Source organism: Pelecanus crispus, chromosome Z (assembly GCF_030463565.1).
Source record: "Pelecanus crispus isolate bPelCri1 chromosome Z, bPelCri1.pri, whole genome shotgun sequence".
Taxonomy (NCBI): domain Eukaryota; kingdom Metazoa; phylum Chordata; class Aves; order Pelecaniformes; family Pelecanidae; genus Pelecanus; species Pelecanus crispus.
In genome coordinates, this window is record NC_134676.1 from 19,660,709 (window position 1) to 19,672,615 (window position 11,907).

At 44.1% G+C, this 11,907-nt stretch overlaps 1 protein-coding gene across 1 annotated transcript; it reads left to right on the forward strand.

Annotated features, from left to right (window-relative positions):
• The first annotated feature begins 7,526 nt into the window (after window positions 1-7,526).
• On the forward strand, window positions 7,527-10,221 carry PELO (pelota mRNA surveillance and ribosome rescue factor). The gene is made up of 2 exons (XM_009481007.2): window positions 7,527-8,252; window positions 9,439-10,221. The coding sequence occupies exons 1-2, from the start codon at window positions 7,527-7,529 to the stop codon at window positions 9,868-9,870; spliced, it is 1,158 nt and encodes a 385-aa protein (XP_009479282.1). The 3' UTR covers window positions 9,871-10,221.
• Window positions 10,222-11,907: the final 1,686 nt, after the last annotated feature.

Below are 11,907 nucleotides of genomic sequence, written 5' to 3' on the forward strand. Positions count from 1 at the left end.
AACCAGCAGTAGTAACACAAATCACTTGCAAAAAAAAGAAATAGCAGCTTTTTCCAAAATCTCAGTCATCTTTTAGTTTGAATGCCATTTTGGTTTCCTTTAATTTTATGCATAAAACCTTTAGCTGAAAAAATGTGTCTAATCTTTTAAACTGGTACCAACAGAGCTCAGATCCTCATTCAGCACAAGTTACACATGTGCTCAATTTCATCATCTTTGAGTAGTCCCACTGTGGTAATTAAATATATTTTATAATGTGTAAAGGCAAGCATATGCATAAATTATTACTGAATGAGGACCTTTGCTCTTAAACCCAGCTTTGAAATCATGCACTATTTTCTAAAATTTCCACAGACCTACAAGTAAAGGTGCACGCAAAGTGTTCTCATAACATTAAGACAGAAGCTGGAAGATGTATTTAACTATTATAGTGATGATTAACAGCTGTAGTTTATTAACCTCAGAGGAACTCACAAAAATTCCACTAACTTCCACTTATTCATCAAATTCTTTGCTCCAATTCAAAGAAAAAATGGGGGATTTTTTCTGGTAGCATCAAGATCTCCAAATCCTTAGAGAGTATTTTAATTTCTCTTTCCAGTGTTTGAGAGACCATGGGTTCTCTTGTTTTATGAACAACAAAATGATTTTTCACCAGGTCCAGTGCAAAAAGTCATACGCTGCTGAAGGGATGTTGCTCCACCTGAGCATCACTATGGTAAACACAAGAAGAAAAAGCCCTGCAAGCTGCTCTTATAACTGAGTGTTTAATGAACCCTGAAAATCCCTGCTCACAGGCCTGAATTTGGCCGATTACGACCTTTGCGATTTATTCAGTTATTTATTAGTGAAGTCATTCAGGGGGCACGGAGAGGGGGGCGAGTGATGCCATGCAAATGTTTGCTAGATGAGGGCAACAGCAGCTGCCTGGTATTTCCTCTACGCAGCAAAGCACAGGGAGGTGCAAAGACTCGACAAAATCGCCCACTGTCTGAGGAGTTACTGCATCCCCAGAGCCGCTGAGAATGGGGAGGGGGTGGCCGGCTTCCTGCTGCAGGCAAATGACCGGCCGTAGGGTGCGTTGTTAAGGGGTGATGTAAGAGAAGTTAAACTTGACCAGCCAAACACACCCCCTACCTCAGCGAAGTGTCACTCCTGCTGAGGAGGGCGAGAGAGGTGTCCGTGGAGCACACCCAGCTCTCTCCTGCCCTACTGGGAGGGGGGGGTTGGCCGGCGGGAGACACTTATTAATTAATTATGAGCGGGCAGATGTCCCTTTAAGGTCTGCTGAGCTCTCCGAGGACTGCCGCCGGAGGCTTGGGGGCGAGATTTGGCTTTATTTGTACATCTTGGAGCTGGGCTAGCTTTACGGGGAGGTTTCCAGAGCTCAGAGGTCTTCGGGGTGGGGGGGGGGGTGGGTGGGTGGGAGGAAGCTAAATTCTTCTTGATGCGAAGAAACAACGTAAAGACTGAAGAGCAAACAGGAAATGCCTAGCTGGGCGGCAAGGCGGGCGGGCGGCGCAGCGCGCTGAGCTCCACTCGCAGCGCAGCAGCGCCGGCGGCCCGACCGCTCCCGACACCCCTGCCCCCGGACCGGGCTCCCGGCCCCGGGCTCGCAGGAGCCCAGGCGTCATGGCCGCCTCCTACTGGATGCTGACAGGTGAGGAAAGCCCCCCCCTTTCTGTCTTGCTTTGAAGACCCAGGTCCCGAAAGCAGTTCTGCTCCCTGCGGGAGGGGGGGTGAAGTTTTGGGGGCTGGCACCCGAGGGACCGCGTTCCCCCCCCCACGGTCCCTCCTCCCCGTGCCCCGGGAATGCCCTGCCCGGAGCTGCCCTCCAGCTGGAGCCCGGGAGGGACTTCTTCGGTTTCCTTCTCTCTGGGAACTTTAATCCCTAAACCGGTCTTAGAAGCCGGGGCGGGTGGGGTGGGGGCGGGGGCGCGGGAGAGCCTGCTAGGTGAGGGCGAATGGGTGAGAAGAAATACTCTAATTGCATCTGGCTTGGGCAAAGAGGTGCACCTGGCAATATTTTTAAAATTAGAGTAGCTTTTCGGTTTTCCTCCGTTTGGCTTTCAGATGTTCTGAGCGGTAAAAGGGGTAGTGAGGAAGCAGTTAACTGCACCCAGCTAACTTCAGAAAGATGAATTCATCCGGAGATAGAATATGTAATATTTCCTTTTAGGGTTCATTTATTGTTAGGGACTTACTTGCTTTTTTAGTAAAACAAATACGGCAAGCAACAGTTCCCCTAGCTAGTCAATCTGTAGCAACATTTTGGATCTGAAATCAGGGGAACCCACCCAAGAAGTGGGAAAGAGGCTAAGGCAGCACTGGGATTCATGTGCTCACAAATTTTGACGCTGAGCTCCCCAGGAGCTCTTGCGCGGGCAAGTAGCACACAGTGAACCTGAGGCGCTACAGAAGAAGTAATCAATTGCGTAAGAAGTGTCAAAATGCAGGCTGCAGCAAGTGGGGAAAAGGCAAGACTAGGGTTTATCCCTCTTCACTCTGTGCTTATTGTGCAAGAACATACAGGAAAATGTGAAAATCTGAATGTAGTACTTCAGCATGCTGTATTTAGCCCTTGTTCATAGATACTATATAGATAATATTACTTCTATTACACGGTGATATTCTCCAAACTACGCTTTTGCTCATGTTCCTTCACAGAAGGAGGCTTTGTAAAGGGCAACAATTTTGTGTGCCACAACTTCCCTTTAGAGTTGCAAAGTTGCCATTGGTACTGCTGACAGTTAATTCACCAGTAATGACAGAGGTTTCTTGTCTGATAGGAAAACATCTCAAGGGTGGGTCCCAACCAGATCTGTCAGGGGCTTACTATTTTTTGTTGGTGGCGTTCTTTTTTCGTTTTAAAAAAGTTGGTGTGAAATAGAATACACTTAGAAATAAGAGGAGGCATTACAGATACCAGGAATGGGATTTGAACTGTCTCAGATAAGTAAGAGCAGTCCTACATAAAAAAGTCAAAATGCCATAGAAATAAGGACAAGTTTTAGAATTACAGTGGAATAAAAAAATAAATGTGCATTAATTATGTGCTCCTCTTAGGGGGAGGAAAAAAAGGGGCAAATAACCTGGCATGCACTAGCAGACAAAACAACCTAGAATAAAGGAGGTGCATAGAGGTGTATGTTTGTATATTTATACAGGTTTTTTTAAATTCAACTTGGTATTGGTGAGGCCTCTGAGAATCTTGAGTACAGGAAGTCTGACAGATGGAGACAAACAGGCAGAAGTGCACAGAGAAGTGACAAGCCTGATAAGGGCTTAGGAAAATGATCTGTGAAGAAAGACGGAATGAGTTAGGCTTGTTTATCTAGAAGAGAGAAAACTAAGGGCAAAGTGTGGAGCATTTCAAATATTTTTACGGAAGTATTACTAGTGAGAATATTCTTCCAAATGTCAATATTTTTTCTGTTTTGTGAGAGCACCCAATCATGACTGACTGTATCACATATGTTGGTTTATGAAGAGATTGATCAGTAGTTGGTTCTCCATGTCCAACAAAGGACAAGAGAAAATCAGTGTAACTCACTGTGCAAAAAACCTAGGGAATATTCAGAAGAACTTTCTTACTCTTCAGGTAACGAACTGCTAGAACAGGCTACCAAAAAACCCACCCCTGCATAATCTCCTTCACTGAAAGTTTTGATGAAGTTGGATAAACACCTGTGAGGGGTGGTAGAGGTTACTTCACCTGGCCTCAGTGTAAGTGGTTTGAATAGGGGTCTGCTGAAGTTTTCTCCAGCCCTACGTTTCAACAGAAGAGGAAGGAGATCAATCCAAAGGGTTCCATTACTCTTTAAGGCTTCTTCACTTACAGTTTTACGTAGAGCCTGCTCCCTCCTGGAATTTTCTTCTCATTTGTGATGATCATGTTGTTGGTACTGATTAAGAGTACTCATCTTCGTAATAGAAAAGACCAGTAATCACAAAGACAGACCTGTAGGCAGAAAATGAAGTGGTCTCTGTCCAGAGCCTGCAAAGACAGGGCAGACACAGGACAAAGGGAAAGCATGAAAAACCTGCATTTTTCCCAGTTTCCTTCTCCATATCTTTTATTTTCCTTTGCTTTTGTAACAATATGTCCAACACTTCTCAGCAGATTTTCCCCTATATTTGAGATTCTTTCCTGCTAGTTTCTCTTATCCAGGACTTGAGCGTGTTTGCATGCATTCTAGCTAAAATGGCTATAATATGGGGGAGAGGGTGTTTCCTACGAACATGACCTCTCCCTGTCTAAAATCTGTACACAACTCATCTTCATAAAGTTGCTGATCAAAACTTGAAGATGTAGGGCAGTGTCCCAAATATTTTCAAAATAATAATCTTACAAAAACATCATGGTGCCAAAATCCCTATGAATATATGCTATCACCATTTCTATGTTGTCTTGTACTGTGCTTAACAAGGTCTGAAAATGGATGCCAAACTGCTGCAATTATTAGTATCTATAAAATTGTTTTTAAAAAAAGTGATAAATGGCCAGAACTGTCAGGTTCTACACTTCATCTTAATCTCTTATCAAGACTGGAACAGACCATGTAACTTTGAACTTTTATATTAAAACTCTACATGGAGTTAAAAGTATCCACTTGTTTTGGCTCTACTGGGGTCAAACGCACCTCTCTCCCTGACATTAGCAAAATTAGTATGAACTTACAAACTTAGTTATATGGTTCCTAAGTTTTTGGAAATGTTGTTTTTCTTCTACTGCTCATTCTTTGACATATTCAAATACCCAGTACTTAACTTTTTACCAGAGTAGGCAAACTATCATCACTAGTAAATGTTTTCCTTTATAAGTTGACAGTGGTCTTGCTTATTGTGGATACATCACTGAATTTTACAGTTGGCTCTAAATACTTGTGGATCATTGTTCAGAACTGTATAAAATATTGTGACTTTTGTTCGAGAAAGGACTTCAGTGCATCCCAAAATGTCTTTTTCAACAACAGTCAATTTAGTGTATCCAGTGGCAACTTTGTTTCAAGGTGGTTGTTCTTTGTTTTGGGTTGAGGGTTTTTTGTTTGTTTGGGTTTTGGGGTTTTTTTTAATACAGCAAGTCACCTGCTAGTGTGAACTGAATGTTTATTTCGTACTGGGTGGTACTGGATGCCAACTTGCAACCCTTACCTAAAATCTATCACATCTCCACGGATGTGAGGCTGCTTGTAAAAATTAGGCTGGAACCAACAAGCAGAGAAAAGTTTGTAAATACACAGCAGCAAAAGAATAAAAAATAAAATTAATGTGGAAGGTAAATACGCACTACAACTAATTTTTCTTGAAAGAATAGCATGAAGTCAACCCCTGCAATTTTGTAATCACAAAGAACGTAAAGAAGAAAATTTACCATGCAGCACTTACACAGATAAGTGAAAGGAACTCCTAAAGAAAAGCTGAATGCACACTCTCTGCCTAAGCCACAAAACATAATACAAAATTATGACCATGTACAAGCCCAAATCAAACAAATAGTTATTTATACATGTGCTTATGTTATATTCCCTTGGGTGGTCAAGCTTCCTTCTGTAAAACTATTCATGCTAACAGAGTTAAGCATGTGTAGTCACAGGAAGAATCTGAGGTCTCATAAATAAATCCTATTATGTAATATCTGATAAAGTTGTTTTTACATCAATATCAAGCTTAGAAACAAGGAATACACATTACTGGGCCAGATATGAGTTCAGTGTCCTGTCACAACAACTGACTAGTGCTAGATATTTGAGAGAAATTATATGCACACTATAATGGGATATATGGGATGATTTTTGCTCACAGTAGCCTTGTATCTCATTAAATCTTTGACTCCAAAGCCTTTCCAAGTCAGCAAATTACATAATCCAGAGTATTTTTTTTAAAAAATGAGTAACTGAAAGAAACCAGAAACTTCCTTTTAACCATTCTAAATTTGCCACTTTCTCCTAAGAGGATGTCGTCTTGCTTTTTGATTATCAGACTGAATGTGTAGATATTCCAAACTTACTGTATCTGTTCCAGTTGCCCTGATACACTTACCATGGCACATTAGTTTGTCTACTTTCTCAACTATTTTTTTGTTCTTTTGAATCATTCTTCATACAAACATTTTTTCTGTTCTCCATTCTTTTCCGCATTCTTTCTAAATTTGCAACATTCATTCTGGAGTTTTCAGTGAGAGTTTCAAAATAAGCAGCAGTACTTGCATAATGCCATTACCTTTTTTATTTTTTCTGGCTTGTTAAATTTGTCTAGGCCGCAGACTGAGCTGTATAGTTATTGTTCAGATCCCTTTTCTGTGCAGGTATCATTGAACTAACCTGTGTGGTTTTGCAAGATATATTAACATTTGTCAACATCAAACTTCATTTGAAACATGCTTATCTGCCTCTGAAGTGTCTCAGAAATGTCTCATTCTGCAACTTGACCTGCTTCCTGAATCTACTAGTCAGTATAGGCTAAAGTGTAACTTGCAAGTTTAACCAAAAACTTGTAAGCTGAGTTTCAGTTTAAGGGCAATGCCGAAGTACCAGTTCAGGTTCTGGTGTTGCCTGGGTGTGGTTTTCATTTTGCTCGGTGACGGTCGTGTGCCTAGCCGCCTCTCGGGTATCAGCAGCCCCCCTCAGGCACCAGCAGCTGTTCGGTCGTGCTGCTGCCTTCCCTTCCCCGACTCCCAGGTACCACGGCTTCCACGTACCACACCCAGGAAGCTGGCTACTTAGCCCTAACTTTCTCTATCTGTAACCGTAACCTCCCACAACTACTTAGTTCTTGGGGTGTTTTGCTCTTCTCAAACGTGAGGGACTGTGTTAGAAGCCTCTGGAAGTCTGAAAGGTCGCTGTAAAAGGGGCTAGAGGTGACGGACCAGCGCGGGCCGCGACCGCCTCCCGCCTCACTGACGGAGAGGCTGCAGCGGGGACTCACACCGATGTACAGCTCCCTCCTGCCCCACGGCACGCAGAGGCATCGCGGCTGCCTCCCGGTCCCCGCCCCGCCCCCGCAGATCCCCGGTGGCGGCGGCAGCCGGACGCTCGCCCCCCGGTCCAGGCCGCAGCCCCCGCCTCGCGCACCGCCCCCACGCCTGGCGCTCCCGCGCACGCGCCGAGCCTCGGTGCGGAGGCGGTGGGGAAGGAAGCGGCGGTGCGCGTGCGCGTCGGGAGGAAGGGCCGCGGGCGGCGGGCGCGCGCGCGCTTCCGGCCGGCGCCGCTGAGGCGGGACCGTGCGCATGCGCCTCAGGGCGGTGGGCGCCACGCACGCGCGCCGAGCCGGGCCGGGGAGCCGGCTGCGAGTGCTCGGAGGAGGCGCCGCGCCGCGCCGAGGTGCAGCCCAGGCCTCGCCGCGGGGCCGGGGCAGGCCGGTGCTCGGGAAAGGCCGCCCATCGCGGGGTAGGCCGTTCGCCCGCCCGCCAGGCCTCCCGCCGCCAGGCCTCCCGTCGCCAGGCCTCCCGGGGCAGGCCTGCTGGCCGCTGCCGCCGCGACTGAGAGGAAGCCGGGGGGGGCGCGGCGGCGCAAGGAACCTGCAGGATGAAGCTGGTGAGGAAAGACCTGGAGAAGGATAATGCGGGGCAGGTCACGCTGATCCCCGAGGAGCCTGAGGACATGTGGCACACCTACAACCTGCTGCAGGTGGGTGACAGCCTGCGGGCCTCCACCATCCGGAAGGTGCAGACCGAGTCGGCCACGGGCAGCGTGGGCAGCAACCGCATCCGCACCACCCTCACCCTCTGCGTGGAGGCCATCGACTTTGACTCACAGGCCTGCCAGCTGCGGGTCAAGGGCACTAACATCCAAGAGAATGAGTATGTCAAGATGGGGGCCTACCACACCATCGAGCTGGAGCCCAACCGGCAGTTCACACTGGCAAAGAAGCAGTGGGACAGCGTGGTGCTGGAGCGCATCGAGCAGGCCTGCGACCCAGCTTGGAGCGCCGATGTGGCAGCCGTGGTCATGCAGGAAGGGCTGGCTCACGTCTGCCTGGTCACTCCAAGCATGACGCTTACCCGTGCCAAGGTGGAGGTGAACATCCCCCGCAAGCGGAAAGGTAACTGCAGTCAGCACGACCGGGCCCTGGAGAGGTTTTACGAGCAGGTGGTGCAAGCCATCCAGCGGCATATCAACTTTGAGGTGGTGAAGTGTGTACTGGTGGCTAGCCCAGGCTTCGTAAGGGAGCAGTTCTGTGACTACATGTTCCAGCAGGCAGTCAAGAGTGACAACAAGCTTCTGCTGGAGAACAGGTCCAAGTTCCTACAGGTAAGGAGCTAAACAGACTCCAGAGTGGGTAAAAAGAGGCTGAAGAGCTGTCTGTGATAATAGAAAATAATTACAAGGGTGATGGAAAATAAGTCAGTTATTAGACAAATTTCTGTCTGAGCATCATACAGAAATTATACTCATGCCTCACAAACTGTAAGGTACTTATGTAGGATACAGGGATGGTTCTTTCCTAGGATACCTAAATATGGAGTAGGGGAAGTATTAAATATTTCAAACTCCCTATAAGGGCATATTTAATCTTCAATTAAGATTAAAGTACAAATTGGAAAATAGTTGAACTGTAGTGTTAATCTGCCATACATGCATGTTTCATAACAGCTTTCTAAAGCTTTTTAAGAAAAAAAAAAGTATCTGGATGTGATAGAGGTTAGTTAATTGTGGTGTTAGTTTTCCACTACATAGCTAAAAGTTATGCAGACCATAGCATTTTTTCTTGTTCCTTAGTCATCTCATTGGTTGAGTGGGTGGGTTGTTTTGCCTTTAACTGAAATAGGCAAACTCGGAGCCTAAAATAAGTTTTCCTTTGCATAAGGATACTTCTATAATTTTTTTTTTAATTGGAGTAGGCCTGGAATCTATGCTAGCAAAAAGTGAGGGGGGGAGGGTGGCACAGAGAAGCATGTCCCAGTACTTAATGCTTGCAACGTTTAGGAGATAAGTTGCACCAAGAAGCCTCCTTTTGCATTTGTAGCAAAGTGATCACAGCAAATGTGAAAAGTTTTAGTATACTTCACAGCTTTGCAAGCATAGTAGCTTTGCGGTTGTGCAAGACTTGATGCTTTTGCACTATGTGTCTGCAGTCTTAAGAGGTCTGCCTCTTCTGGAATGCTTTAAAAGGAAGAGGCTTAAGTTTCTTAGCAGCTTCAAGTGGCTCTATACAGAGGACTGTCTGTAACAGCTTGCATATTTAACCCAGTCTTTGAAGAAGAGAAGCAGCTTTCCTGCACTACTTAAAGTACAGTTTAAGGGATTTGGTATAGACTTTGGTTTGCAGGAGAGATCGTTTAAGAAAAGAATCATGTAGGTTTCAAGGAAAAGGTAACTTCCTTGAATAATTATCAAGTTAAATATTATGCATAGTGGAAGCTGTTTGTGATTGACTATTCAAGAAAATTGCCCTTTTTATTTTAAAAAAACAAACGTTTGACTTTTTTTACTCTAGGTCCACTCTTCTTCAGGACATAAATACGCATTGAAGGAAGCCCTCTGCGACCCAGCTGTAACCAGCCGTCTCTCTGATACTAAAGCAGCTGGTGAAGTCAAAGCCTTAGATGACTTCTATAAAATGCTGCAGCATGAGCCTGACCGGGCTTTTTATGGTCTAAAACATGTGGAGAAGGCCAATGAAGCCATGGCCATCGATACCTTGCTGATCAGTGATGAGCTTTTCCGACACCAGGATGTGGCTACACGTGCCCGATATGTTAAATTGGTAGATAGCGTACGGGAGAACATGGGCACAGTACGCATTTTCTCCAGCCTTCATGTGTCTGGAGAACAGCTTGGCCAGCTGACAGGGGTGGCAGCCATCCTGCGCTTTCCTGTTGCTGAGCTCTCCGACCAGGAAGATGAATCTAGCTCTGAAGAGGACTGATAACAGTGACTTCATTCCACAGTTTCTTTTCCAAGTCATGTTGAAATGACATTAAAGGCCCTCCCTTCATAAATACTGTGTGCAGATATGCCATGACATGTAATTCAAGTTTTTGATAGTATTTCTTACAGTATATAGCTCTGCTCAGCACACTAATGGGTATCTGTTCTACCGTAATGATTATTGGTATACTGTGCACTGGAGCTGACTCTTTCTGCAAGTTAAACCCTGGACCTCTAGCAGTACAAGAAACTAATTTGAGTCTTCAAAGCTGCTCATTCTGCATGTTAAGGCAGACTGGCAGCTTAGTGTTTTGGAATGTGTATGAAAAGATAATAAACTAAGAGGGGAAAAAATTCTGTCAGACTGTCTGTTCAAATGCTTGAAAACAGTATTGCAAAACAAATGTAAACTTCTTCATGCAAGACCTGTCAAAACTGTCCTTGATCTTATTAGGAACTCAGCATTCTTCCTAAGATGTGGCAAAGGAGTGGGATCAACATAATCTGTTAGGGGATTTTTTTTTGGTCCTACGAGTCTAGCCACTTAAATATTTCTGTGAAACACTTGAAGCAATGTTTCAGAAAACAGACCATTTAAATTAACCATAACTTCCCTAATAAGATAGTAAATGCAAGACAAATTGTGAAGCTTAGTGCACCCATTTCAGTTACCTTTTTGAATGGTGTTATCTTGGGAGATTGTCCTGAAGGCTAACAAGGTATTATGTATCTTGTCATTGGCTGTATTCTGATGAATTGGCATTGGGATTAAGTTAGCACCAAGTTCTGAGAAGGTATATGAAAAGGCTTATGAAGTCAGGACCCTGGTTTCTGTGAAGAATCTTTTGACAACAAATAGTTTAAGTAAATTCATAATCTGGTATTTGTCTATTTATGTACCTCTTTAAAAACCTACATAAGCTGTGATACAGAAGTAAAGATTATAAATTTATAAATCAAACTTCAGCTTAAGAGAATGACAACTGTGAAAATCAAAATTACTTTTACAGTTAGGTGATCTGCTGAAAGTATTGAGAGCTGCTATGAGTTTTGTTTCTTCACTGGACAATAAATACTAGGCTGAGGAAGCAGAAACTGCTTTCAGATTCTGACATATCTGCAAGGGGATTGTTCAGTTTAAACCAATGTTTGATGGTGTAGGTTGTGTGTGTAAATAAGCATTTCTTTTTCAAATGTGGCGGGAGGTGGGGGGGACAGGGAAGACTTGCCAAAATGCATGTCATTTAAGAAAACCATGGGAGACTTCTGAAATACAGAAAGGGGCATAACAAGAGAAGATTAAAAATAAAAACACCAAAACTTCTAGTCTGTGTAGAATAATTTTTTAAAAAGCATTTTTGATGGTACTGTGTGCCAGCTCTGTGAATTTGATATTATCTATTGCTAGCTGAAACATCTGCCTAAACTCCTTGATAGAGAAGTACTTCTCTATCTATCTCTTATCTATGGTTAAAAGACATCTCCCCTTTTCCCATCATTCACACAGTCTAAGGAATGCACAAACAAAACTTACATTAGAGCTGTAATTTATTAACACTTCAATTCTTCTCTCACTGAAGACAAGCAAGCCCATTAAGACAGTTGTTTAGAGTCAGCTTGCACAGATAAACGATACTTTGAGCTTTACGGTTTTGTCTTGAATAGTGTTGAGTGCCACAAGTCATAGAATGCTTAGGTAGGCTTCCTTCAGCAGTTGGGATTGGTTAAATTATTTTTTTTTTTCTTTTATAACCACCTAAGCTGATTTTACACATTGCTGGCTAGAAAGCACCGTGATTCCTGCTATATATGGAGTTAAATGTAAAGAACATATGAAACAGGTAGAAGAATCTGACCTTCAATAGATATTCCTTATATGCAGCAAAATATGGCTTTAAACAGGCTCATAATGTCTAAACAAAGTTGTTAATTTCTTTAAGATAAGATGGTATATTAGTATTTCCCTTCTTATAAGTAATGCCAATTTGTTGCAACCATAGACAAATGACACTTACATTCAAAATCGCAATACAAT

Bases quoted from the DNA above. Each gene is read 5' to 3' on its own strand.
- PELO (XM_009481007.2), top strand. From the start codon at position 7,527: ATGAAGCTGGTGAGGAAAGACCTGGAGAAGGATAATGCGGGGCAGGTC. The intron at 8,253-9,438 runs GTAAGGAGCTAA...TTTTTACTCTAG, and splicing joins ACAGGTCCAAGTTCCTACAG to GTCCACTCTTCTTCAGGACA.